The following is a 27,476-nucleotide window of genomic DNA, read 5'->3' as shown; positions in this document are numbered from 1 at the left end:
CTCCATATATTTAGAAGACGAGAGAAGGCAGCAGTGGAAACTATCTGCTACATTTGAATAATTCCTTGTCCTGGCTATCAAAGTTGAATTTACCTCTCAAGCCTCAGATGTCTTTACAGTCCTTGCTAAAATGGAGTGGGAAGTAACAGCCATTTCATTGCCTGCAGAAGAAATTGAGGGCTGCGTTTTCATCTGAATTTGGACAGGGGATGTAGATGGACAGAACATGATTCTTGGGTTAATCTGAAGTTCCCCTGAGCTGTAGGCTCTCAAGTGGCTGCACAAGTTCAGGTCCCTGCTTTACATATTGTCTGAAAGGTTAATGATTGCTGAATGGATATTGCATAGTTTGGAAGCTGGGCTAGAGACTAACTGAAAGATGCAACCCAATCTTTATGTTAGCATGGGGAAAAATTTATGAACATTTAGTAAATGTTTTTATATAGCCACATAGAAACACATTGCATTTCCCTGAAAAAACAAGATTACTGCCTAGGGGACTATATTACAACCAGATGGGTATTTGGAGTAACATCCTCTTTCCTTTTTCATGTATTAAAAAAAAAAAAAAGTAATTCCTGAAGCAGGTGTTTTGCAATGCAGGTGTAAGTTGCTTTGATTTTTATCACAGGAAGCACACATGAAGACTACACTCTAATCTGTGGGCATATGTTTTGCAGGGTGGAATTAACACTAGTGTGCGTCATGGTGGGATATATGTGAAGTCAATTATTCCCAGGGGACCAGCAGATAAGGACGGACAAATAAAGATAGGTAACATGTCTGGCAATAAAACTCTGGGCTGTAGAACTGAGTGTTAGTGCGGCATGCTTGCCACAGCAACAATGAAACACATTTGGGATTGGAGGTCATACAACTGTAAAATGTAATATGCAGTCAGTCCATCATTCCTCAGCCTGTCCCTGTACTACATGTAGACATCCCACTGAAAAACCAGGAGCCTCATATCAATATTGTACAGTTACTCTCTGTAGCTGCACATCAGGCTAGCAATTCTGACATCTACTTTCAGTGTTGCTGTGATAACCAGATACTATCACTGCTGTTACTTACGGAATATCCTGGTATGTTTTAAGTGCTAGCTATAGAATGCTGTATAACAAGCAGTATTGCTTTCACACAGAGTAACATAATTTGACACATGTAAGCATGAAGATCTATTGCAATGTTGGTAGCCTCAGGGTTTACACCCATTGAACTCGAACATCAGAGCAACTTGACCCTTTTTTTTGTTTGTTTGTTTTCTTTCACTTCAGGTGATCGTCTTCTGGAAGTAGATGGCATCAGCCTCTGTGGCATCACCCACAAACAGGCTGTGGAACACCTTAAGAAATCTGGCCAGGTTTGTACAACAGCAGAGCTCAATAAGATACCCAGCAGAATAAACTGCTCTTAGTATAAAGCACAGTTGCAAAGCTGGGCCACAAGAAACATCCCCCTCACCTCAGCCCACCCAACCCGATTCTCCTAAAAAGAAAAGTAAAAAAGACTGAGGGCTCACAGAGTACTGTGTAACTGGAACCTGTTCATCATCATTTTAGGTTGCCAAGCTGGTTCTAGAAAGGGGAAACTACCTATTGGCAGAGCCATGCCTGACTGCTAATGACAGAAAGGAGGACCAATGTGCAGTTGTTTCTGTGGCAACACCCTTCACAGAGGGTACCAAGGACTGCTGCTTTTTGACAGATGGTGAGCGACAAAAAAGGAACTCAGGGTGACTTCTTATGATGTGCAAGAAAGGAATGGATGATACTAATTTTATGAGATTTCTGCATGTTTGAAGGAAAACTGCATACTGAATGAAAATACAATGTGCAATACTAATGGCTTTATCAAATACCAATTCTGCACAAAATATTTCTGATGTACTTAGAGTTACAGTTGCCAGATGTAGCTGAATTTATCGTAGGCTTCATGAGATGGGGCTGGCAGAGGACATCCCTGTCTGTAGTCTATAGCACTGCCAGGCAGGAGGCAGCTGTGTCGATGCTGTCAGATTGTTACCCAGAGAGCGTTGCCAGCAACAACTGCTGATGCTGTCAGCAACGAAGCCAGGGCGAACTGCTGCCCCAGGGCCAGGACTGGAGGCTGCCATCACTCCATTTCTTAAAAGCAGAATCATAGAATGATTCAGAGATCACTTTCACTGAATTTAACCAACAAATAAATGCGGTATCTTTTACTGTAAGGCTGTCTCATAAACACTAAGTCTCGACCATACTTTCCCATGGGGCAGCTACTCCTCTACATTGTCCCTAGCAGAATGGGGTACAGCAGCAAGTACGGTATTTGGGAACGGGCTGGTCTCTTGTTCTTGGCTTGAAAGAAGAGTAGCTTCGATTCTACCTTCTGCTGGTTAGTGCAGGACCCAAACTAACATCAGGCAGCTACAAAATAGTAAGATATACCCAATACTTACAGAAGAATGTCAGAAAAGGATAGCATTTGAACCATTTTATGTTGGTAAAAAAGGCTTATCCTTTATGGGCTTGTATCAGGTGGCATAAAGTCTGAACACACAGTGGAACAGAATCCAGTTCTCCCCATTCTGCTTGTGTGATTTCAAGGGCTTACATAAGTTAAAGGAACACCAAACTCTTCTTTTGCCATTAGTATGAGAAGACCTACCTCGGCAGCTCACAGGGAAAAGGTGTGCTGAGGGCATAATTTACACCATCTCCTAAGGGGGTACATATGCCACAGCTCCCACTCTTTTTCCAATCCCTGCTTTGAACAGATAATACATTTGAAGTCAAGTTGACAAAGAATTCTGGAGGCCTCGGCTTTAGTGTTCTGCAAACGGAAGGAGATGCTTGCGAACACTTTGGAGGAGCTATTGTCAGGATCAAAAGACTGTTTCCAGGGCAGCCAGCTGAAGAGAATGGCGAAATTGAAGTCGGAGACATCATTTTAGCTGTGAATGGGAAATCTATTCAAGGACTCTTGTATCAGGTACCAGGCAGTACTATTACTGGGAAACAAACTGGTAACATGTTAATAAAGACAATGGGATGAAACTGCTTTTAAACCTAACTATCACCAGAGGAAGTCAGAATTTGCATATAATGAATCTGATTTCTATGTAGGATTGTTCTCTAGAATTCTTATGGAGAATTTCCTTCCTAGCAGAATTCTTATAGAGAATTTCTTCCACTATTTAATTTAAAATTTTCTACTACTGATGCACAAAGTCTATTGTTAGATGCACACCAGTTGTTAATTAGTTGGAATCTTTGTTGGTGTTAAGCATAATTGGAACATTTTTTCCCTCTGGTCATTCGTGCTTTGTAACGTCATGCTATAATACCATGCCCCAGATTCAAATCTCTACCAGGTGAGGTAAATCCAGTGTAACTTTTTTACCTGAAATGACAAATTCTGTAGTCACATGATGAAATTAAAAGGACTATATATGTATTTATTTTTTTCATCATAATCTTTTCACCTTATGAAGAATCCCTGAGTTTTGTATATGAATATGCATCGAATAGGTAAGATTAGTAACAAACAGAAATTATGAATTCATGCAATTTTCCCACTGACGGGTCATTCATATCATTAAATAGCTACAGCAAAAGACAAGGTGCTGTAAGTCCTAGACACCTGAGGGGTACTGTAGTTGTACTCAATTTTTTTTTTCTGACCTGAAGTCTGTCCTTTTCCAGCACTGTTTTGCTCTCTGGCATACAGCCTTTTTACTCAGTTTGTGCAGGGGGGCAGACAGGGTGTTTTGGCTTACAGGATTTTTTTTGTCCCCCTCTAGATTAAGTATTTCATCTCCCACTATAGCTGAAAGCTGAATGCCACTGAATAGCTGTTATGTCAAGGAGGGGTTTGAGAAAGTCTCTCTTTTGTTATGTCAATATGGCAGTCTGTGAAGGTATGCTAATATAAGTGACTGAAGGTGTGTCCCTGCCACATTCAGTTTGAATGAATTTGTCTGAAAATCCTGTTTTCTTCAAGAAAAGGAAAAGATCTAAACCTATGTGTCTGGTGGTGAAACAAAAGTTTGTAAACAGAACTGTCTTTACTTTAGATACACGTTCACAGAAAAACTATGCTGCACTTATATGACAAACATACAGTAGAGAATTTTGGCCCCCAGATGCTTCCGAGAGGCACAAATAGTAGGAATATGGCATTCACAATAAAAATTGTCTCTGTCCCAGTTGGTAAAATGACACGTCCTATAGACCGTTCCATAAGAAATCTAATATTCCTTCTTCGTGCTTAGGATGTCCTGCACTTGTTGAGAGGAGCTCCTGCAGAAGTCACACTACTACTTTGCAGACCACCAAAAGGTGTTCTTCCAGAAATAGAGCAGAGTGCCCTGGTAAGGCAAAGCTTCTGTCAGTAAACTTGCTTCTGTAAACCTGAAAAAACACTACTACATTTTCTATCCAGTCTTGAACAAGGCAACTTTCCCTTTTCTCAAAGGTCTTTCATTCCATTTCTTTCCTTTCCCGGCTTCAACTCAACCTCTAGAGTTCAACTGATTCTCCTTAGCAACCAAAATAACAGAAATCTGACAGACGTGAAACATGTTTATCCCAGACCAATAACTTTTAAATTGCAGTGCTGTCATTGGAATGAAACAGCACATACTCAAGCAGATCTTCTAGTGATACTCCTAAAAATGCTCTACTAGATCCTCAGCCAAAAACTGTAGATATTCTCAACTGCAGCTATTTTAACTCATAGGCTTGAGGTAGCTATATTACTCCCAAAAGCAAGAGGAAAATAAAGAACTTCCTATCCAGACTACCTCTTAATAAACTCAAATAAATGAAATAATGGTTTCAACTGGTTATTCAGCTTCTTATTGACAGTTTGCAGAATCTGCAGGGAAGAAAATAAACAAAACAAACAAACAAACAAACAGTAGAGACTGCAGAGACTAAAACAGTGCCATTGGGTGTGCTAGTGTCATTATTCCTGCTTTTTGAACACAACTCATGGACAAATACACAAGTACTCTTATAACGAATGTGTATTTGCATTACTCTTGCTCCATGCAGAATGGCCCACTCATGGTTCCTGTCCACCCAAGATTTATAAGAGCTATCCATGGGCAGACAGAAATGACTGTCAGGACCACCTCCAGATAACAAACTGGCTCCTGTTGCTCTCCTGCAATGTGGCCTTGGCAGATTTCTATGGTCAGTCACACAGGAGTCAAATCTGGAGGCAATTCTACACAGTGAAGAGAATATAGACACAAAGTTGAGGCATGATATGAAAAGAAATAAAAAGTAGCCACGTCTAGCAAAGAGTTTATTGGGAAAAGTGAACTTGTGTAGTAGTTCCCTGGCTGGAACTCCTGAAGAATGTGGAAGATAAGCATAAAGATAAAACAGGTATTTAGTGTGAGATTACCTACCTCTATGTTTTCCCTCCCTTCCAGCTACCATTTGCTATTTTCACATTCAGATGCTTATTGATATTGCTTCTTCAAATTATTTTGTTGTTAAAGGAAAGAAGATGGGAGATAAAAAAAGGAGTTACACTAACCTTTCTGTTATTTTGATAGACTCCAGCACCATCTCCAATTAAGGAGTTTGTGGCAGAAATGCCAGGCAGTACAGAGGCAGAAAACAGTATGGATCAGTCTACCAGTGATGGAGGTAGCACCTCTCCGGACCTCGAAGACTGCCTGGATTCTCCAGTGGCAGCAGATTTCAGTGAGCCTCCTGAAGAGGACAGCTCAGCTTATGAAGACCAGGAAGCTGAGTTTCAAGAGAAGCCCATACAGAAACTGATGGCTCCCAGGGAAAGTTTCTATAAGCATCTTTGGAAGTTTCATCAAGAAGCTGCCAGTTCTGAAGTCTTCCACTCCCTAGAGGAAGAAGTGAAACAGAACTGCTATTCACCATGTGAATTCAGATGGCCCAAAAGGTAGGGAATACTGAAATCTGCTCTGCAGCCTTTCCTTCATCTCTCAGAATTTTGAAAGTGAATTGCTTAGGTTTAAGTACAGGGCTATCTGCTTCTAATCACTGCTGATTACTGAAGATTTTGTTTTACCATCTTATTCTGACTATCCTAATCTGCTGTCTCTATTTACTCTCATCTTATTAGAATTTTGCATAAGTCTGCACTGCAAGACAGTTGTACGAGTGCTGCACTACTGTAATCATTTATGCTGTTCAGCTGAAGCTGGCTAGAGTTTGAAATCAGTGGAAAGACTCTCATTGATTTTGATAGGAACCAAAGACTTTCTTACTTATTATACAATCTTTCAATTCCAGTTTTCACAGAGTTGCCTTAAATAGACACCAAAAATTTCTTTCTTATTGTATGATCTTTTCATTTCAAATTTTTCAGAGAAAAAAAACCACCACACAACTCAGAAGATGAACCATGATCAAGGAGAAAAAACCAAAAAGTTATTTTCAAATCTTCAGAAGGCAATAGAAGCCCTGAACCAGAGGGGTTATACAATATACAGGGGAGTTATACAATATACAGACAGACAGAGATTCCAGTCTCTGGGAGTCCCAGCACTAGCTGACTGCAAGTCAAGTGGGGCCATAATAGCAGTTCATTCTTTTAGCTCCTCTCGAGAGAGAGGAGAAACTTCATTCACATTCATGAGTGAAGATCCTACTTACATATACGCTTCTCTTCTACTGAGAATAAAACAAGCAGAAACATGTCAGTAGCAAACATATTTGCCAAGAGACACAGTTTCAACAAAACCAAGTTTATTGTGGGGAAAAAATAAATTCCAAGAAAAGTTTGAGATTCTTCACCAAAAGAAAGTTCTGAATGTTTGGTACATTCTCAGTATCATTTAGTTTCAGCTTTTGCATTTTCAAAAAGCAGTCAGAGCAATTTAAGATGGCATGCATTTTAAACAATATTTTAAACGTAATCTCAGTTTAAATGATCCTTTCAGCTAAAAACATACAAAAAACCCCAGAAGAAAATAGGCATTAATGAAGGAATTCCTTTTGAATAGTGAAGAAATTTCTTTTCTTCAGATTGCTTAAAACTTTTCATACAAATGTAGAAATCTTCTGATATGAATTTTAAAAGTTCCCAGCTCAGGGTTTCACATGCAAAATTCCTTTCACTCTTCTTCTCATTGCCACCAATAAGAATCTTTGAAAAAGCTGCTTTGAAATACTTTAACCCATAATTTTCCCCCATGAAGTCCAGGTGTAGGGGTCATGAAACTCCAAAAGAAAGTCTAGCATGTCAGTGGAGCTTGTGTATGGGCCTGCAGGACCAAGACTTTTGTAATTTCCCATGGTGATGTAGAGATGGGCTAGAAGCTGTGCTATGATTCAGCCACTGCTGGGTCATCGCCTTGAGCTTGTGTAGCTCTACCAAACACCCTTCCTACCCTTTGAAGGTCAGTCAGCACTCCCCTAGCATGTGACAGCTTCTATGACACCCACATTGACCAATTTCCACTGAACTTTTTTCTTTTCTGTCTCCAAAAGAAAGGAGCAGACTGCATTTGCCGTTATCCTTAAACACTTCTTTTAATTATCCCAGCCTTCTTCCACAGTATTGTAAGTATCTGTTGTGCAGCAATTAAAGCACACACTGTCAGCTTCATTCTCAGCTTTGCTGTGCTACTGGAGATGGCCAGCTTCTCATTTCCTCCCTGCACAGATACAAGCTAGCAGACTAGATTGCCTCCCTCAGAGCGCATACACCATGAGCCTATAAGTTCTCCTTATTTTCATCAGTATTTCAAAAATACCATCAAAGGCTACTAGTTATACCCAACCAAAATGCTTGTTTTGCTACTGTGCTTTATATTTTCTTTCTGACTTTTGAAACAAGAGCTTAACACTGGGAATCTTTTATGATTTCATACAAGACGCAGTTTCCATATGTTTGCTTGGGAGATGGTAGACAGTTCGGTTCTGTCAGAGAGTGGAAGATCCTAGGTGACTGTTATATATGAAATGACATGGCATCTTTGCTATGTGAAGCATTAATAAAAGCTATGCCATTTTAAGTGTTTTTAAGATGAATGAAGTTTAGCAATATTTCAGTAAAGACTGATATGAAGAAAACATGTACTTTTCAAAAATACGCATTTCAAGCATTTCTATCAGCTTTAATGGTAAATGTAGTGGGAGGCTATGCTACAGTAGGCTATTAGAGTTCATTAATATTATTTTGGCTGTTGGCATTAAACACAGCACATACAATTACAGCCTGGGCTTTAACATCAAAAGTGCTGAATACTGTGTCTCCAACATAGTGGAATAAAATCAATAATAATTTTAATTCAAGTAATTGAACAAATCCATTGATTTCTGTAGGACAACACTTATGCTTTAAGACAAGCATAAGAATAAAAGCAAGCTTACTTAGTTACTAAGGAAAGACCTGTGGGAGCCAGGAATGTGGCTGGCATTCCTTTTTCAAGAAAAAGGCAAATATGAAAATCTTAGTAGTATTGTAATGTGCATACCACTTACCAGATAAGTCCATATAAGTTAATTAAGTTATTTAGGCAGAGGAAAAATTTATGGTCTAGGAATTGTTTGATTACTCTTTTCGAGAAGCAACCAAAGTACTAATTAATTAATGCCTTAAAAAAAAAAAAAAAAGAGTGAAAGATTTTGCAGAAGCTGTTTTCAAATTCTGAAAGCTTTTTAATCTTTTAACTAGCTTTGCAAAATACTACTGATTACTTATTTATTTTTATAGTAACACTGGAGGACCCAGACAGCAATTTAATACCTTTAACTAGTACTTCAATTAAAATTAAAATAAGGTCACATATAAGCAGTAGACTTTCCAGTGGCCATCTAATAAAGTATATGGAGGAAAGCCCCAGCACTGCAATCTTTTTATTTTCCAGCCGCATACTTAATAAGAGTGACGATGACCTATCAAACACAAAATGTATGCCTGAAACACTCTCTCTAACCCCTATTGATGAAGAGTATCTCACTGTCAGCTCAACATCTGTGACCTCACTTTCATGGGGAGGAAGCTCTGAGACACTCTCCACAACCATGGCGACCTCACAACCACGTGCCTGTGGCCCCTTCTCCTCATCCCTGCTTGCTAGAGAGACACATGACAGTGACAATGAATGGGAAGATGTGGAGGAACTGGAGGAAGAGAAGGAAGAAAAGGAAGATTGCACTAGGGTATGTGACTGACACCAGATTATTAACAGGTAGTATATGACAAGGGAAAAGAAACAACTTTCAGAATGCAACATTCTTTAACATAATTTTAACTCATTATACATGCTATTTTGGCATGGGGTTTTTTGTTGTTGTTGTTTGGTTTTGTTTGCTTGGTTTTTGTTTGGTTGGCTTTTTTTACTTTCCTGAATGTCCACAATCTTCAATAAAGCAGACCTTATACTATGCCCAGGTTTTCAGAATTCCTTACCGTTTGCCTTAAGGTCATTTCCTTGCTCATGCCATCTTACTATTTCTTCAGCTTCCCAGCATTTTGCATTATTATTCCCAGTGTACAAAGGCCTAAAATCCCTCTAGTAGCCTCTAAACTTAATTGGAGTCAGCTATTTGGTTTTTTTCTGTCATGTTTTAAACCCATGTGGAAAATCACTTTGTTACAGTGATACTACTCTAATGTCCTGATAAGAAAGTATAATCCTTGTGCTAATTACCATTCAAAAATATAAGGCTCAGTCTTGCCAAATGCTGAACATCTTGCATTCCTTCCGACACTAATGAGCTCTGAATTCCTACTAATTTGAGAGCACCGAGGACAAAATTTAGCTCCAGCCATTTCTTTCAGGGGACAGCGATAGCAATAACACCGATAATCACTGCACCCTACCCTTATAATGCTTGTCAGCTCAGAGGGCTCGAGGCCTTTCTTTACACATTTCAAATACCAAAATTCCAGTCCCTGAAGGCATTCTCTGCCTTATTAGGCCCTATCAATCAATCACCATGAAGCCCCACTAGTTAAAAAGAAGTAAAATTCATTACGGAGCAAGGCAGTGACAGATCAGAAAAACCCTTATGTTTGCTCTTATTTATACCATCTGAGGCTCTGATTTCTATCTGCATATAAGACATAATGGAAGATGTTAATGAAGCAACAGAAAAGCCTACATCAAACATATCTTGTGCCTATTTTAACAGGAAATGGAGATCTTTGTGACTTTGACAAAGTCAGAGAACAACGGTTATGGATTTTCTGTAGTTCTTAACAAAGTGGACAACTGCCTGTATGTTGACGAAATCTTGAACGAGCCTGCCCTGTCTGATGGAAGACTAAGAAGGGGAGACAGAATCATTATGGTACAGTAATTCTTTGAGGAGAAAATATTTTCAGATCAATGCCATTTAGCTTCCTCATTCTTCCTTTCATAGGGTTCAGTTTATCACATATTTAGGCATGCAAGTACAACTGAATCATATAATAAATGTAATTCTGCTGACTTCAGTAGGACAAATTTCAGACTGAATAGATTGTATGACCAGGCAAATAACATGAATCATCTAGTAGCAATGCAAGACAACTGAGATATTACATGCCTTCCCAATTAAATGGCATAAACTGAATTAATGTAATAACATAGGTGACGTACAAAGGATGCAGGAGCTATGTCCTTTGTAATGTATGAATAAAGCCTGTTTTCTGCCTGGTTCATCTTCAATTTGTTGCATTAGATTATCTTCCTTGATTTTTGCTACAAGACCTTGAGTTTCAAGAAAAAAGAGCTATTTTTATGAAAGCTCTGCATTTAGAAAAATAAAAGTTGAAAAAAGAAATCTTACTGCAATCTTAACTGTTGCATTCACTGACATTAAATACCACAGCAAAGCAGTAACATGAAAGTGCAAACAAATTCAAGTTTATATGCAAAATTCAGAGGCGAGGGAGAAGTACATGATGGTCAATGAGATCTATGACATCATTTTACCGGTTTGTCATTTAGGTGAATGGAATTGATGTCACACCTTTACCATGCAATGAAGCCCTGACTTTACTGCAAAGCTCTCCGCCTGATCTGCACCTTGTGGTTGGTCGTGCTGACAGTGATCCGCGTCCCTTTATTAGGCCAGATGAGATTCCTGAAATTACTCTTACAAAAGGTGCCAATGGACAGCTAGGTGTGTAGCAAATACTATGCATGCTATTTTGGACAGGGATTACAGCAATTGTAAGATAATCATAAGCAATGGTGGTCTTGGATCAATATGATCCTAAGTGACCTTGGCACCGTTATGCTCTCCTCCATCACCCATCACTAAGGAACAGAGAGCTTTATTTTGGGCAAGGCCTTAAAGGGAAAACTAGTAACTCTTATTAGACCAATGAAGATTGTTGGAAAAATGATCTTTGTATTAGCACCCTCTCAGCTGAAGTTTCTGGCAGATTTCCAGTCTCATATTTTGAAGTTGCTGATATAGAGAAGCTGTTGGTAGTTAGATTATAATGTCTATTTAGAAGGAAAGAAAAAAAAAAGGCAGAGTTTGAGAAGGACGAGCCACGGGTTAGGGCAATAGTTTGCTATTCAAAAAATCTCCACTCAAATCCTTGATTCACCAGACACAAGGCTTTATCTACATTGTGCAATACAAGCAATAAAAGAAAACCCCACAGCATGAGTATCTTGGTATTTCTGCAGAATGTGGTGAGTACTGCACACAGACAAAATTGTAGACTCAGGAAACAGTATACCTATATTTGCTCCGGTACAGCATCCTGTTTCCAGTTCAGAAACTAGCTTGTTCAGAGATTGCTTGAATATCACTGCACAATTCAGTTTTGCACTGTACAGGTATCTCCTTAGTTGTCATATGTCTCCCTTCCCTATGGCACTCGAAAGGCCGCAAGGCAGTTAAGCACTCTGGTAATGAGGGAGACACTCCTATGCAGCTAAGTGTCTTATTCAAATGACTATTCAACATAAGGTGAAATAAAGCACTATGGAATAGCTGAAGCACAGAGATGGACAATACCATGTAAGTTTTTCCCATACTTTTTAAACACCTAATTGCATTTCAGTCTACCAGTCCAGCTCTTACACCCCATCTCACTGGGACAAGACTGATATTTATAATGTCAGTGATTTGTTCAGCCTAGCTTTCAATGACCCACATCTATTCCATTAGGCTGTATGTCACTGACAGTGACATTCAAAACATGCTGCCACAAAAGATGCTTTCTCTGCGTTATTCTAGGCTTGAAGCTGACAGGAGGAGCTGGAAGCAAGTTACAAGGTATTTATGTGCTAGAGATAGTGCCTGGCTCTCCTGCCAGTGTGGAAGGCAGTTTGCAGCCACGAGATCAGATTGTTTACATCTGTGGACTGTGGACTGAGGGCATTAGCCTGGATGATGCAGTAAGAGTGTGTGAAGCTGCCACCCAGAATGTCCAAATCAAAGCCACAAGGTAAATCTGAGCATACTCAATCTCAATCCTAATGTTGAAGCAGGTTTCTAAATTTTACATCACCGATAGAAACAAGACAAACTACAAGAAAAAATGCTTTACCTCAAAGGTCCGAATGTTGCAATCTGATACATAACATCCATAAGATCTCTTAACTTGTAATTACAACTAACACAATGAGTACAAGTAGACTCATATGACACAAATAAGAACTCTTCAAACTTCATCATCCAAACACAAATGTGAATCCTTTAAGTGTGAGGCTGGCCACCGTTTTCAGATATCCTGTTCTCTAGAGAAAATCTTTATATCTCCACCACTGGTGCCAACCTTCTCCAAACAATCTCAGATTCACAACTACAGGCAAGAAACTACCTCTAATGGGAAACTCTCAGTTACTTCCAAGAGACAAACGTTTTAAAAAGGTATTAAAAATGCAGCATTTAATTTGCAGCACATAACAAAAAGTCATCCCAGGCTTGATAAATAACCTGCAGTTAAGAATTTCACTCATCAGTTCTCGGCTGCACTTTAGATTTATTGTGTTCTACAGTCTGATACAGCACCAGCAGAGGTGCTGGACTGATACAAAAACAGTTTTCAAAGATCTCGGAGGAACAGTCAAATAGTAACCCAAAAGTATGTGAATAACTAAGTTTTATATAACCAGAGTGAGCGATAGTCTGTCTGTCACAGCTGTCTTAATGTAGTTCAAACTTTTATCAATGTTTTATTAACTTGCACTGGTCTAGCAGATGAAGAAACTGCAGCCTCATTATACTTTTTGCGGTTAGTAGGCAACACACCCTGATCGTAAGGAGACAAACTGAAATAGGGTAAAGGAAATTACAAAGGATCATTCCCACTTTATAGCGAGGGAACTGAAGGGGAATTCAAAGTATACCACAAAGCAGTTCTGTACTGGGACAGATGGTTTAACAGGTTCTTTTTTTCTCCAACCCATTTAAAAAAAATGTTTTGCTGCGGTTAAACATAATCTAATATTTTATATATTTATATAAATGCTTTTTAGGAAGCATCATTAATAAAATCATAGAAGTACAACTACAATTTAGACAACTGACTTTCTAAAAATATTATTAAAATGTGCTTTACAAAGCATGCAGCTCTTAACGGCTCACATATTTCACTTTTTCTGCCCCCAGAAATGGCAATCCAGTGGTTCCTATAGAGCAGGAAAATAGTAAGTAAGGCTAATATTTTTGATTTTTTAGTTTAGATTTTGGAAATAAGAATAAGGTACTGATTCATTGCATTTTAAAAGTTATTAATAGTCTGTAACTTGGCATTCAGTATTTCTGTTATGGCCATTCTAAGGGTCTGAAGAAAATTTGGTAGCTCTTTAATGATAGAAATAAAGTGTACAGTTCTCTGTAAAAAAATAAATTTATTGCATTTTGCATAGACATTTTCTATTTTTTAAATTTGTTGTTATTAAATGCGAGTTTCACGTGGTCATATTTCACATCTGTTTTGATTGAAACTATTCTCTAGGGGGTTTCCCATCACTTTTTGATCCACTATTTAATATAAGCCACTACTTCATCATCTAGACCAACCTTTTAAACTGTTATCAATAAATCTATAGAAAATCAGAAACAGGCAGCACCGATATTCCTTTGTTAATACAAGAACATTCCTATCAGGGGATGATATATAATAGTATAACTGACACAAAACTTCAGTAATCATCTGCACTACAAAGACTTGACCAGAATTCCTTTAGCAGTAGAAGGAGTCTCAGCAAGCAGAGGCTACATCTGCACCATCAGGTGGAGGGACAGCTATCACGTCTACGTCACTGCATAGAAACTGCGTTAGCCGTGCATGTAATGGTTTCCAGTGTACATTTGGCTGGAGTGTTAAGTCTTAACCCACAGTTTCATTGACCTGACTGGATATCCGATTTTTTTTTTTTTTTTTAAATCATGAAAAGATGACCTGGAAAAGTAACCCTGGACCAGAATTCCTCACATGCCTACACTCACCCGAATACTGGCATATGGCTACCTGAAAAGCTAGTTACAGACTTCCTGCTCTACAACAACTAGCCATGTGTTTGTTTTCATAAACCAAAGCGGCTTATTTCACTTACAGAAGAACAAGCTTCTTTGAACTTACTACAAGTTACAGATAAAGTTATGTGTACTCTCAGTTACTGTGGTATAACTAAAGCATGGTAAATGCATATACTGGTAGTACCTTCCTTACATATCCTTGCGCCATTAGCTTTGCAGATTCCAAGATTTCTCATGACACCTTCAAAATAGGTTACCAGGTCTGGTCCACCTCTGACACAGATTTATGAACTCTGCAACGGCACAGTTTCCTACCTCTCGTATAAAACAAGATTCTTCCCTATAGCAATTTGATATTTGGTGTTCTGTTTGTTATCATTTCTGATAGATTTATAAATAAATCTATACTAATATGCTATTAAGGAAGCAAGCCTTCATTTTATAGAATCTCTTAGTTACAAAAATGCATAGTAAAATTGCAAATGCAACCAGGAAATTTTTTGGTTTTTCAGCTTCTTTTTTTTTTTTGTTAAACAACAGAACACTCATCATTTTCTATAACTTATACATTAAAGTACTTTGTGTAAGACAACTAAGACCACCAAGATATGATACAGCAAAACCCCAAAACTGGGGGTGGGTGGGTAGAGGTAGGAGCATCAAGAAATGCACATTGTCTTCTTACATATCCATCCCTGCAGACACCAACACACCCTGCTTCTTCCTCTGCCTGATGATTGCCACGTGTCTAGAATGTCTCAGTCTGATCTCTGATTGTTGTTACAAGTTTAAAAACAGCAGACCGAGATACAACTTCTCTACAATTCATGACAGAATTGTTTATATCACTGTGCAAATTGGCAAACTTAATCATGCAGTAGTGTCTCAAACTGCCTCATACAGTATCAATACTGGATATTGATGCTTTGTTTAATAACCTAAGCACAGCGTTTACATTCCCTTGTGTATATGAAGGTTAGCAGGAGGCCTGTCAGAACAAACCTACATGTATGCTTTTAGGGCCACCTGCTGAGCCAGAGAAAGCCAGTATTTCTTTTTCAAATGAGAACCTGAATTCCCAAGAACAGCCTCTGCTGCATCAACATGGTAAGGAACTTTTTATTTTTCAATTAGGGTTTATAAAATGCTGTGCCCTCTCCTTGAAAGAAAGCGAGTCTGTAGCTGGTACTGGCAGCACCTGGGAAAGATTAATTCTTCATAAACAAAACTGCCTCCCTCAGAGTTTCAGAGGACACATATATTACCTGTTGTCCAACCGGTGTCTCTGACGCTGTAACATCCAGCTTTGAAAGCCTGTTTTGGAACCTGCTCAATGGGAGATAAAAAGTCTACAGGGATAACGCGCAGAAGGTTCAGTTCAGGAGTGTAAAGCCACATAAATCCACAGGATTTTGTTGGTGTTTTATATGTCAAATATAAAAATGCTTTATTATGCCTTTGAATATGATTTTTAGTGTTATACTATAGAACATTTTACCAGTACAACTGTGTAAAAGTTGTCCCTGCTTTTTCACAGAGAAACATTTGGAAGAAACAAACTGTGGTGCTCAGCAAAACACTCCCGATTCTCCAGAATGTAAAGTAAGTGAGAATTTTATGAAGTGTGAGATGGTCCATCAAGTGATGTGAGCTACATGGAGTGAGATTTTTTTTTGAATAGTAGTATTTAATGTATTTGCTTCCTCTCCAGTGTCTTTGAAAATATGAATACAATGCATTTGGAGTGTGACCTGTGAAGTGTTGAATTGCTTCAGCATTCAAGGACTAGAATGCGCTGAGCACTTCTTGGGGTCAGGCTCTTCTGTTGCTGTTTTTCAATGTATAATATCACTATTTTACCAGCTTGGTAAAATAAGCGTGATTCATATAACGCAGACCCTCCATTAGGTCTTCATAGGACTCTTAAGAGCTTACAAGATTAATCCTTAGTTTAGAAAGAAAGTAGCACAGGAAAAAGATACAGAATGTCACAGCATGGGATTCTGGATGAAAATAAGTGTAATTGTAATTGTGAAGCATTTTCCACAATAATTTTTGAAACCTGAGATTAATATGTTTTATTCTGAAATTCTTAGATGGGGCATTTGAAAACAGGGTAAAATTACTCCAAACCTTTGGGGTATTATGCAGCATTGACATAAACCAGAACAGTTTGAATTTGGCAAGAGAAATGTCATTTTTGAAATGATGAATTCCTAAAATACACAGGTGTCTTCTTTGAAAAAAAAGAATAATTTCTATGCTCAACATACAATGCTTCAAAATTCTTACAAGTGCAAACATCACTTCTATTTGTGCAAACACGTGGAAAATAATGTTACTTGGAAGAGAAATTACCCACATTGGGACTGACAGTTCATGGGAACAGATTTACTAGTTTTCTCTTGATTGCGGTTTGCAAAGAAAGGCTGTCTCTTGTTAAAATTAGACCTCCAACCTGGCAGAAAAATTGGAATAGTTTTCTCACTTTCGATTAAGTCATCACTATTACTGCTTCTTCTGCACCATTTAATCCATGATGGCTTATCTGTTCAATTTACTAAAATAATTTCTGAGGATGATATTTGCAACATTGGAACTAGTCATACTGTAAGTCATAAACATTTCTAGGTTGCTGCTATTTCTGACATAATACTTGACCCTAAAAAGCAGCTGATTTTAAAACTGAATTAAATGCTAATGCCAAACTGATGGGTCTGTTGGGGTTGCAAGGTTAAGATTTTCATTATTCATTCTTTCAATAGAAGAATGGAGTATGTACTGCATTACTGTTATGATGGAGTTAAGAGTGACTCGTCTGTCAACGAGGGTGATGTACTTGATGTATTATAGAAGGATTACAAAAGTACGTTTCCTTGCTCTTAAGAGGTTATTTTCCCCTCCAGCAATTATTAAACAATATTATGGAAATAAGTATGTACTATTTTCATTCTGATACGTACGTGCAGTTGCTATGTTAATCACTGGAAGCTCTATAGACCTATTCAAGAGAAGGATATATCCCATAATCTACATCAGCCAGTGAGGACTGTGAAGCATAATGTGATTCTTTGGCATTAAAAATACAAAAAAAAAACCCCAACCCAGCCCTGAATAAACTCCACTTTAGACTGCATCCTTTTCTATTGTAGGACTTCATTATTAAGATTGATCTGGAAAAAGCAGAAAATGGAAGCCTAGGATTTGCACTGGTAGGTGGAAGAAATGGCAGGGCTATCGTAATAAAAGCCATCAGCCCAGACAGCATCGCAGATCTAGATGGGAGGCTGCAAGTTGGTGACATCCTACTTAAGGTAATGCTTGTTCTTCATTTTGGCCCTGTGTTTTCTCTAGCTACTTTACAATGAGCATTCTGTTCAGTATAAACGTTGTGCAGACTGGAAATCTGATGCTGCTTGATACAGTAACATGTAGAAGATGGTGTCCCTCAGCTCCTGGGGGTCAGAGGGCTGCTCTGCATTTCCCCCCACCCCGCCCTCCTTTGCCTAGAGCTCAGCTTCCTGGGGGACTGGGCCTCTCTACAGCTGGAGGTGGTGGCTGGGCGCTCCATCAGAGAAGCAGACCCGGAATAGCAGGACAAGCGGCAAAGTGCAACTACCATGTGGTGTAACTGTGCCCAGTAAGGATTACACACGAAAAAATGAGGGAAACAAGAGTTAACTGACCAAGCGTGCACATAACAGCTAACCAGAAGGACACTGGGAAGAATGTATCATCAGTGCCAGTTAGGTATTACCAAGACAAGCAAAAAACATTGGAATCTATGAAGTTATATAAAGATTTCTCAGTGCTGGGATATGTGATTAAAAAAAGTTTTCTGTTACTGGAATCTGGAAGTACATATCATTGCATTTTTCAGGTGAATGAGACTTTTGTGTCTGGTCTACCACGCCAAACAGTTATAGAGTTGCTGCGCAAGGCTCGAGGCACCGTTCAACTCACTGTCTGCCGAAGCGTGGCTCTGCATTGGGCTTATTCAGGCAATCAGAGCAACAGCATATCTTCCCCCGCCAACACAAAAGCGGAGCCAGGTAAGCAGCTACATCTGCTCAGTACACTGTAAAAGTGGAATTATGTGTTGCCTGAATTCAACTTTCCTATTCACAAAACAATTCAATATTATTAACTTTACAGTTCTGATTCATAGCTGTAGATACAAACACATTCTTAGCTCTCCTAAGCTACTCAAGACATAGGACCACAGGAAAAGAACACCCAAGTGTGATTTTTAAGTGTAGGAATAATGGAAGCAAAGCTACACGACCCTCAAAGATGCTTTAATTTGGCTTATGTTTTTAAGTCATGAAGGTTCTTGGTCTGATTTTACCCAATTTTATACAACTCATTGATGGAATCACAACCAATCACAACTCAGCTGCTAAAACATATTTCCCACAAACTTCACATCCCAGCACTCCTACCTTATCTCTTGGGAGCACTACACCTCCTGTTCTGCCTGGCAGAAAGCTCCTTCCTTCCTTTCTGTGCATGTGCATGTGCATGTGCATGTGCGTGTTCAAATCCAGAAAGCCTCTGCTCCCAGACTGATTGCTAGGAATTTGAGAGCACACCCACCTGTCTAGGGCAGTACTTAGAGAGCTGACTACTCTAACTGAAGAAACTTGTGCTGCAGGCTCTGCTCTACTGAATACTCAACAATTAAATACTAATTAAAGCTGGGAGTAGAAGAGGGGTATACTATTCCCAAGAGATTATGGGTTTATATTCCTTAACTTTCTATTTTTTTTTGAATATTTAAATGTTTCCTATAATGCGGAGAAACTTCTTCAGTGAGAAGAATATAGAGCTCCTCCTTAATGTACCTTCTGACCTGCTGGTTACAAATTGGAGGTTTTGTTTCAAATCTTCCAAGGCAAGAAGCCCCTGCCATTGCTATTTACTTTCTCCCCAGCTGCCTAGGAAGAGATGCAGAGCTGACTGCAGGTTTTGGACATTTATGCAAATGTTTATGCATCTAGTCAGCTTTACTGATGCAAACTTACTTATATAAGTATTTTAGGCAATTCTGCTGTTAGGCAGTAGCTGCCTCTAGGGTTCAAGGATCTCAATTTTTCCAGTATCTATTAGACTGAACCTAATCCTCTTCAACTCCTAGTCTGCGTCATAAGCACTGGACACTTCTTCACTTACTGGAAGCTACGCTGTGTGTTTCAAGAGGAGAGCTTTTCCAAAAGGATGAGAAAGCTATGCTCAGCACCAGCCTAGAAGGAGGAAGTTCACTGCCCCACCTCTATTCTGGTTTAATTTTGGGGGTTAATGATGCAAAAAAAAATGGAAGGACAGCCAGTTATAAAAAGGCTGATTGAATCTCTTGCTCTTTTAAAGGTTGCGGAAATATTCCCATTCCCTTCAGTGAGACTAGCCTTTTCTCCAGCTCTGCAAATTCAAGGAACTAGGTGTGGGGACATTTATTTGCATCATCTCACGTAACATTGGTGAATTACACAGTTCCTGGAAAGTTTAAACTGTGTTCCTGGACGAGCAAAACCCAATGGTATTACAGAAGCACTAGTATCAAAGTTTATCTATGGTATTTGCCCCTTCCCACTGCAAAGTAATGGGCTGCGTTAGGGAAGGCATTCAGAAGGCAATCTGAAAAATTCTGTTTCAGGTTTTTTTATAACGGCTATTGATACAGGGTTCTACCTCAGTGTATCTTCTGGAAACCTGAATTGTGCTGGCTTCTTCAGTGGTGATATATGGCACTTGTGCTATCTTAACCCTCTCAGAGCATCCACAAAAGGGGTATTCCAGGCCAGTTTCTGGCACTGTATCTCAGTGCCTCTTCCAAGATCAAAGTCCTCTGGTGTGGGTGACACAGAAGAAAGGGATCTATATTTTCATGCTTTATAGGCATTTTACTTTGATTTTGTTTTCTGGTATTCAGATAGTGCTGCAGGAAGCCTGCAAGCTCAGCCTGTTTTCACTTTCAAGGAAGAAGAATCATCCAACCAGATGTGCACCAAGGTAAAATCTGAATCAGGCTTCTAGAAGTTATCAGACAATGTTCTCATATGTTTATTTACAAAATGGGTTTGCTGCAATGCAGGCAAGAACCACACCTTCTTAGAGAAAAAGATTAACGTAAGGGAAGTGTGCTGCAATGACTGGAACTGCTAACATTTGAATGAGTCAAGGGATTCCACTGAGATAAGAGCATATGATTAGTATAATATATGTGCTAAAAGGGCGGGGGGAAGGAAGGTTGCATATGCAAGTCTAGTTCTGGTGCTTTATAACATTGGAATGAATGATTTACTAATTTTACCATTCTTTCAGTATTTTAAAACAATATACTTTAAAAGATTTCTATTCAACTGTCTCCATTAGTATTCATAACTCCAAGGCACCCAAGCTTCTTCAAACATGGTTACTGAATCTTAGCAAGTCCTGCAAGGCATTCCACATCAAATTTTACAGCATCTATTACTTCTAAATTTACAACTGTAAAACCTCTCCTCAGAATATGTGAGAATTACAGGTCTTCTTATCCTCCAGAACAAACAAAAAAAACCCCAAAACCCACGCTTCAACCAATATAATCAAACTAGAAGAAGAAAAGTGGAAGAAATCCTTGAAATGAATAAGCTGAGAAAACCTTGAAGAGGAATTTGTTTGAGGAAGTTTTATGTACACTGTTGAACAGCTGTTAGAACTAAACTGTTAGAGACTGGTGAAATGTAGTATCAAAACAAGGTCATATCTACGATCGGACAAGGAAGTACACCCAAAAAATAATATCAATGAGAAGTAGGAGATAGCACTAATGTTACAGGTTCCTTCTTAGATCCCTGAGTTAGCAAGGTATTAAGGCACAAGTTTACTTTTAAGCACGTGGTTAAGTCTATCTAGTTCAGCACAGCACATGCCTTACTTTAAGCACATGCTAAACTTTTTTGCTAAATTGCTTCCACTAACTGTCTCTTTTTCATTATTTCCAGGTTGCCTTTAGCTGTCTCCTATGAATAGAAACTATTTATGGTTTACTTTGTAGGGCACAGCTGCCATCTACTCCAAAGACGTAGACTTTGAAAATGACAAGCTACTGAAAAAAAAAAATGGATGCAAAAAAGCAGCAATAAAATACCTCTCCTTCGCAAATAGAAAACAAAAATCCATATAGCATTACCCAATCAGTGTCGTCAGTAGGTGCAGAAACTGGATAAATGAAGTCATGGTTAAATAGGCAGACATGAATTCCCCTATTCTAATGGGGAAATATAAGCACAAAAGTAAGAAAATAAGGTATAAGTGGCAGCTACCATTAAGATTCTCTGGGGCCTTCAGTAGTTTATACTGTTTAACGTGTCAGGGTGGTTTCTGAGTGCATTTGGAATATTAAGCAGGGATGGAAGAAGAAACACCACTCTGAACTACATTTCAAATAATTATCAAGTGTTACGACTGAGAAGGAGCCACTTCCACATACTAATGGCAGATGTCCTGAATCATTATTTAAATACAGGACCCAGTTATCATTCACTAGGATGGAAAACCAGCCACCAATACTATTGCTTCTACTGCATACGGAGGGTGATCAAAGGTCTGCCTTCTCTGTTAGTTGAGCACTTCTTCCGTAGAGCAGGTGCACTCTGCTTCTGTCAGCTGGCATCGTTGTGTCAGAGATACAAAAAGGAAACTATTACCAACAATTCCATCTCAGACACTGGTGCTTTCTGCTGCCAAGAGCTGGGAGCTGGAGTAGAGTGTGAATCATGATTCCTGTGATTGCATTTTCTTTGTGAGATCAGAGAGGATATAACTAACATGAACCTTTCCAAAGTTTAGTCAAGCATGCAAAGTTGTAGAAATGTTTGAAGACTGTATTGTTATGAAACTTACAAATACAGCGGATGTGGCACTTTACTCCACGTAGATACTGCAATGCTGAATCAAAGTTACATACTTTCATCTGAAAGTGGAAACTATTCTATTTTCCCTTTTCTTCTTGAGTGAAGGACAGATTTTTGTTAGCTATAAGAAGGAATGTCAATGAAAGTAACTATATTCTTGATGTTTCTGTGTACTGACTTTTCACAGCTTTTTCTTATTTTAAACCTGCAGGATCCAGACAGTACACACAATTCCCTTCCACAAGGTCGGCTGGCTGGACAAGACTATAAGGATATAATCAGTAATGTTTCAGACAGGTAAGTCTTTCAAATGCAGCAAAACTATGAAAAAAAATAGCATAGATAATGTATTCTTACACTTCCAGAGCTGCGCTAATATAGTATACAAATGCACTCATGTGTCGCAAGTGACAGAAATACTGTTCTATTGGAATGCAGCTCCATCTGCAGTAAGAGTTGCTAAACAGCTTCCATACACTGCTAAGACAAATGAAACGTAAGCTTCTAGGTGTAAGAGCTCATGCAGACATGCCTAAGGTAGCTTTAGCCTTTCTAGCTGAGGAGGAGAGAGAACAGTAGTAGTACTATCACGCTGGTGTGGGCAGGGTCCCCATGGGTTTTACTAAGTGTTCCAAGCAGGTCTCGCAGCCTGGGCTGGACCCTGTGCTACTATGGCTGTAGCGATACAGATGTTGAACTCCAGACATCTGGGAATCAAGAGAATTTGAGGCTGTTACTCCAAAGGAAGTACATAGTACAAGAAGAGAAGAATTTTACTTCAAATTTTAAATCTACAGTACAATGGGAAATCAAAAAATAATGGAGTGTTTATAAGAAATGGGCAGTTTTGTCTATTACAATGATGCAGAATATACAACATATGATTATTCTCTTTACAACTTATAACCCATATAAATGGAAAAAAGGAATAAATATCTACAATTAAAACTTAAAATTTTGTAAGAACAGTATTTGGCCAATCAACTAGGGATTAAAGTCTTCCCTAACTTACCTGTTTGCAGAGGTAAAGTTTGAAAGAGGCTTTGAGTGCATTTGCAAGTGAGAACATCCATGAGAACACAGGCTCAGTGCCACTTGCTATTATCTCATTGCTAATATAACATTACCTTGTGATATACCAGGTAATCAGATGTGATTATTATTAAATTATCTTGCTCTGTGTGCAAGATGCATAAATGTGTCTATGGCTAATAAAAAGTTATCTTAACATACATAGGGATAACAAGTATCTTTTTGGGTTGCTTTGCAAATAGGATGGTTTTCTGGCCCCTGTCCTGTAATCTGAATCTTTTTACTACCAGTGTTTTCTGGTATTTCTATTTTCTACTTGCAAAAGCTTTGTGTAACTTGAGCATGCACAGCCTGCAATGGTTACTGATATTTGCAAAGCTTATTATCTTGTAAGAGTATCTTGTAAGATACTTATTATCTTACTCTCCCTCTTGAGTGTAGCTTTTAATATTTCTAACATTATATATTATGATCATACATAGGACAGGATAATGTAAGACTGTGGTATGCTCAAGCGTACTAACATAGTTAAATGAGGGTACCGGAGTAAGCCAGTAGAGGAATATTTGACCCATTCTGCACACATTATAGTTGTATTCTGGATTGCAGGCATATCTTCTACCTAAAACATATTTAAGTGCTCTAAAATTTTCTAAATACTTTAGGAAACAGTAACAAGCAAAGCCTACTAGCTATGATAGCCTAACCACTGAAAAATGCCATACATGAAAAGTTGTCTGTAACTGTGACAAATCTTACTTCCAAAAAGTTTTGGGTAGTTTTTTATACAAAGTATGTTCTTATCTCTCTGAAAAAATAAAATATCACATACAGATAATAGTTTTTCACTAGCTATATTTGCGAACTCTACTCCAGACAACATGCTATTATTACTCAAACTTACGTCCTTCAGTGTTCACACTAATTCTTGAAAATAGTTGCTTCAGAAAGTTAAAAGTGATCAAAAATAGATGAAAAAAAACACCTTTGTGTGGTTCAGATTATCAAAGCTTCTGCCACTTCCACAAGACCATGTAACTAATCCTGTTTTACAGGTCACAGAAATATGCAGAATGTGAAGGCTGCAGAAGAGAGAGTCAGCAGTCTGAGTCAGACAGCTGGAACAATGAAGATGATGATATGCCCCACAGGATTTCTGTTCTACCTAGAAGTAACTATGCAAAAACTTCTCTTGTTGCTTTAACATGATAGGCCAGCTCCTCCACATACGTACAGTGAGAAAAATGCTAATCCCTTATACACAATCTAGGAATTTGCTCTTTGTGTCTCAAAGACCAGGGCACTCGGGACACAATTTTTACCAGTGACACATATGCAGGCCATCAGACCTTGGCAACATCCACATGAAGGCGTCCTACATCAGGAGCTCTCCAACTCTTTTGGAGAACTGCTAGAAGGAAGGAACATGAGTCTGAATGTAGTTAACTGAACCCAGGGAGGGCAACTCTGCTGGCCACCACCCACTCACCACTGCTCTGAGCACCTCTGCTTTGGAACTCCAGTTTCAAAAGGATGAGCAACTCTTTATTTTTATTTTTGTGAGGGCTTTTTGTGTCTTTTGTTTTAGTTTTTTTTGGGAATTTTTTTTTTGTAATGCTATATATCATTTCCTTCCTTAAGGAAAATCTCTGAATACCTTGATTATACTCAATTAGATGCACAAACTGAGAACTAAGAGGAAAAGAAAGTTGTTGAATTAATTATAGCAACATCATGACATTTGTTCAAATCATGCACTATTGGACAGTGCAAAGAAATGACACATTGTCTCAGTGGCTGAACAAAAAGAAAGAACACTGTGATTTGGGTTAGAAGAAATTTTGTGGGAGCCTCCCAGTGCATAATTAAAAAATTGAAATTCTTAGTTTGTCCCAAAATGAATAAAATAAAAGCACATGGATTACCTTGCAAAAGATAGAGTAAACAGGCTGGATGTAGTACAAGGCCTTTTTCATATGTGAAAGGCAATGACACAGCTGGCTTTGAGAATTAATGGAACAAATTCCAGGAATATGCTACTAAATGTGCTTGTTATCACTAGATGCAATATGTTTTTGAAATCATTCTCCTCTCTCCCTTACTGTTCCCATACAAGTTCTCAAAGAAGTAAATAAAAAGCTTACACAAAAACATAGGAAAAAGTTAAAATTCTATCTCAAGACTTTACTCCCAGAATCATCACATTTCACCTCATATAATAACTTCATTAAAACCTGTAGAACTGATGTCCCTGAACATATACTGAAGCACTTTCACAGCTCAGGTGCTAAAGCCCCTCTGATATCATAGAATCACAGAATGGTTCGGGTTAGAAGGGACCTTAAAGGCCACGTAGTTCCAACCCCCCTGCCCTGGGCAGGGACACCTCCCATTAGACCAGGCTGCTCAAAGCCCCATCCAGCCTGGCCTTGAACACCTCCAGGGACAGGGAGACAGTTTACAGCAAGAATCTGCCTAGTTGTTCCTACAGGAAATTAAGCTGCTTCTCCCCCAGTCAAGAATAATTTGTGAAAGGAATCACACTGAGGATGCTTCAGTATCCCACAGATTCTCAGAAATACAGGTCTCTCCCTGATGCTTCTTGCCCTGTGGAAGCAGTGAATTGCTGGTGGCTCTTATCAGAAGAGCACCAAGCACAGCACCAAGCTGTGCTGGCTAGAAAACAGAAAATTAAAACCAATCTATCCTCTAGTACCTGCTGAAAGTTTGGGGGTTTTATTCCTCTTGATGTGGAAGGAAAGAGTGGTGTATGGGAAACAGTGGGCTCTGTCTGGAGCAGGGGACCTGTCTTCACTGGCACTCTCAACTAGTTAATAGAAACATCCTCACATCTGTGAGGGTTAGAGAACAGAAAGTGAACAGAAAGTGTCTTAGAAGCTCAGGCAAGGCAGGTACAAGTTGTAGCCCAGTGAAAAGCACAAGTGCAACAATTGTGTAATGGAGATTAGTTAAGAGTAGCAATGGCGTCGTACCAGAGGAAAACACAGCATTGCTCCTTGTCTTCAGCCTACAACAAACCTGTAGAACAGATCATCAGGTTTTCTTTGAGACAGCTGGCATTTTATTCTTTGTCAATAGTAGCCTATGCCTTAAAGTACAAATTCCATAATTCTTCTGCCTCAAACCACTATTTTTTATCAAACAAGCTACTGGTTTTACTCTACATGGTAACAAAAGTTTTTCAATTGCTCTGGTAGAATTGTGATATTTCTGGAGATATAAATGCTTATCTGTCTTCTTAATCTGCAAGTTTTGGATCAGAACGTATACTTCAGGATCAGCTAATTAGCAAAACCAAACCCTGATTTTGGTGCATCAAAGAAATGTCTCATCTTGTTCTTGAAGGGCAGTGTGAGGTGAGATGAAAAGAACAGAAGATATTTTCTTACTTCAGGGAGGAAGAGTTTGCAGTGATAATTTCTAGCCGTAGCATGTGGCAATCCTATTTTCAGGAAAGTGTTGGAAACTTGAAGATGATTCCGTGTTAAGATGTGGCCGGAGTCTCCTATACCAATATAAATTAGCATAAATTTTACAATTCTGCAAGAACAGTTTATTTAGAACAGACTGTATTGTGAAATTATATGAGGCAATAAGTTGCAATAGTTGGATCTGCTTCCAAATTCCATGAAATGTGATGCTGGTTGTATCCATGGTGCTGACTTATTCTTCTTTCTGCTGTGAACATAAATAAGCCAAAGATATTTTTTTCACATTTCACTTCCACAGTATAAGCATCAAAATGTACTTCAGTACTGCAGTTCCCTAGTATTTAAAGTCAAGACTTTGCGCTATGAACAATAATAATTAAAAACTACTTTTTGTTGTTGTTGTTGTTGATATATAGGCAGAACCTTTGCTTCTGGAGATGAACTGACTCGGTTAATTAACTTTAAACCATCACTGACTGGAGTAAGTGCAAGGACTGGCATCACAGGTCTTATTCAAGGCCTTCAGTTGCGGATTGAGAATCAAGAGGTGTTAAAGGAGTTTATGGTAAAGTGTGATACCTTTTTAAGATTTGAGTGTTTAGCAGAGCTAAGAAAGTGACTTTTAGCAGCCTTCTGCATACTGTATGGGAGAGCGACTTGTATATCTTTACTGACCC

At 38.7% G+C, this 27,476-nt stretch overlaps 2 protein-coding genes across 13 annotated transcripts in view; one reads left to right on the top strand and one right to left on the bottom strand.

Annotated features, from left to right (window-relative positions):
- MAPK8 (mitogen-activated protein kinase 8) overlaps positions 1-27,476 on the bottom strand; it is a 167,690-nt gene that overhangs the window by 108,847 nt on the left and 31,367 nt on the right. The gene's annotated exons all lie outside the window — the stretch shown is intronic.
- Positions 1-27,476, top strand: part of FRMPD2 (FERM and PDZ domain containing 2) — a 61,866-nt gene that overhangs the window by 26,073 nt on the left and 8,317 nt on the right. For 4 of the 8 annotated variants that reach the window (XM_054204703.1, XM_054204704.1, XM_054204697.1 and 1 more), the window contains 19 exons: positions 681-774; positions 1,278-1,363; positions 1,563-1,710; positions 2,759-2,973; positions 4,256-4,354; positions 5,552-5,916; positions 8,852-9,146; positions 10,122-10,280; positions 10,922-11,096; positions 12,171-12,381; positions 13,548-13,585; positions 15,441-15,527; positions 15,958-16,022; positions 17,573-17,734; positions 18,301-18,472; positions 20,350-20,429; positions 22,527-22,612; positions 24,403-24,518; positions 27,216-27,364. In XM_054204703.1, the coding sequence (XP_054060678.1) occupies positions 681-774; positions 1,278-1,363; positions 1,563-1,710; positions 2,759-2,973; positions 4,256-4,354; positions 5,552-5,916; positions 8,852-9,146; positions 10,122-10,280; positions 10,922-11,096; positions 12,171-12,381; positions 13,548-13,585; positions 15,441-15,527; positions 15,958-16,022; positions 17,573-17,734; positions 18,301-18,472; positions 20,350-20,429; positions 22,527-22,612; positions 24,403-24,518; positions 27,216-27,364 (2,802 nt within the window). Of the gene's footprint in view, positions 1-680; positions 775-1,277; positions 1,364-1,562; positions 1,711-2,758; positions 2,974-4,255; positions 4,355-5,551; positions 5,917-8,851; positions 9,147-10,121; positions 10,281-10,921; positions 11,097-12,170; positions 12,382-13,547; positions 13,586-15,440; positions 15,528-15,957; positions 16,023-17,572; positions 17,735-18,300; positions 18,473-20,349; positions 20,430-22,526; positions 22,613-24,402; positions 24,519-26,618; positions 26,784-27,215; positions 27,365-27,476 lie in introns of those variants that run through there. The other 4 variants (XR_008466902.1, XM_054204698.1, XM_054204702.1 and 1 more) reach the window with 4 other exon arrangements.

This window comes from Rissa tridactyla, chromosome 6, assembly GCF_028500815.1.
Source record: "Rissa tridactyla isolate bRisTri1 chromosome 6, bRisTri1.patW.cur.20221130, whole genome shotgun sequence".
NCBI classification, from domain to species: Eukaryota; Metazoa; Chordata; class Aves; order Charadriiformes; family Laridae; genus Rissa; species Rissa tridactyla.
Note: the sequence above shows the minus strand (reverse complement) of the source record. Positions and strands in the feature narration are given on the sequence as shown.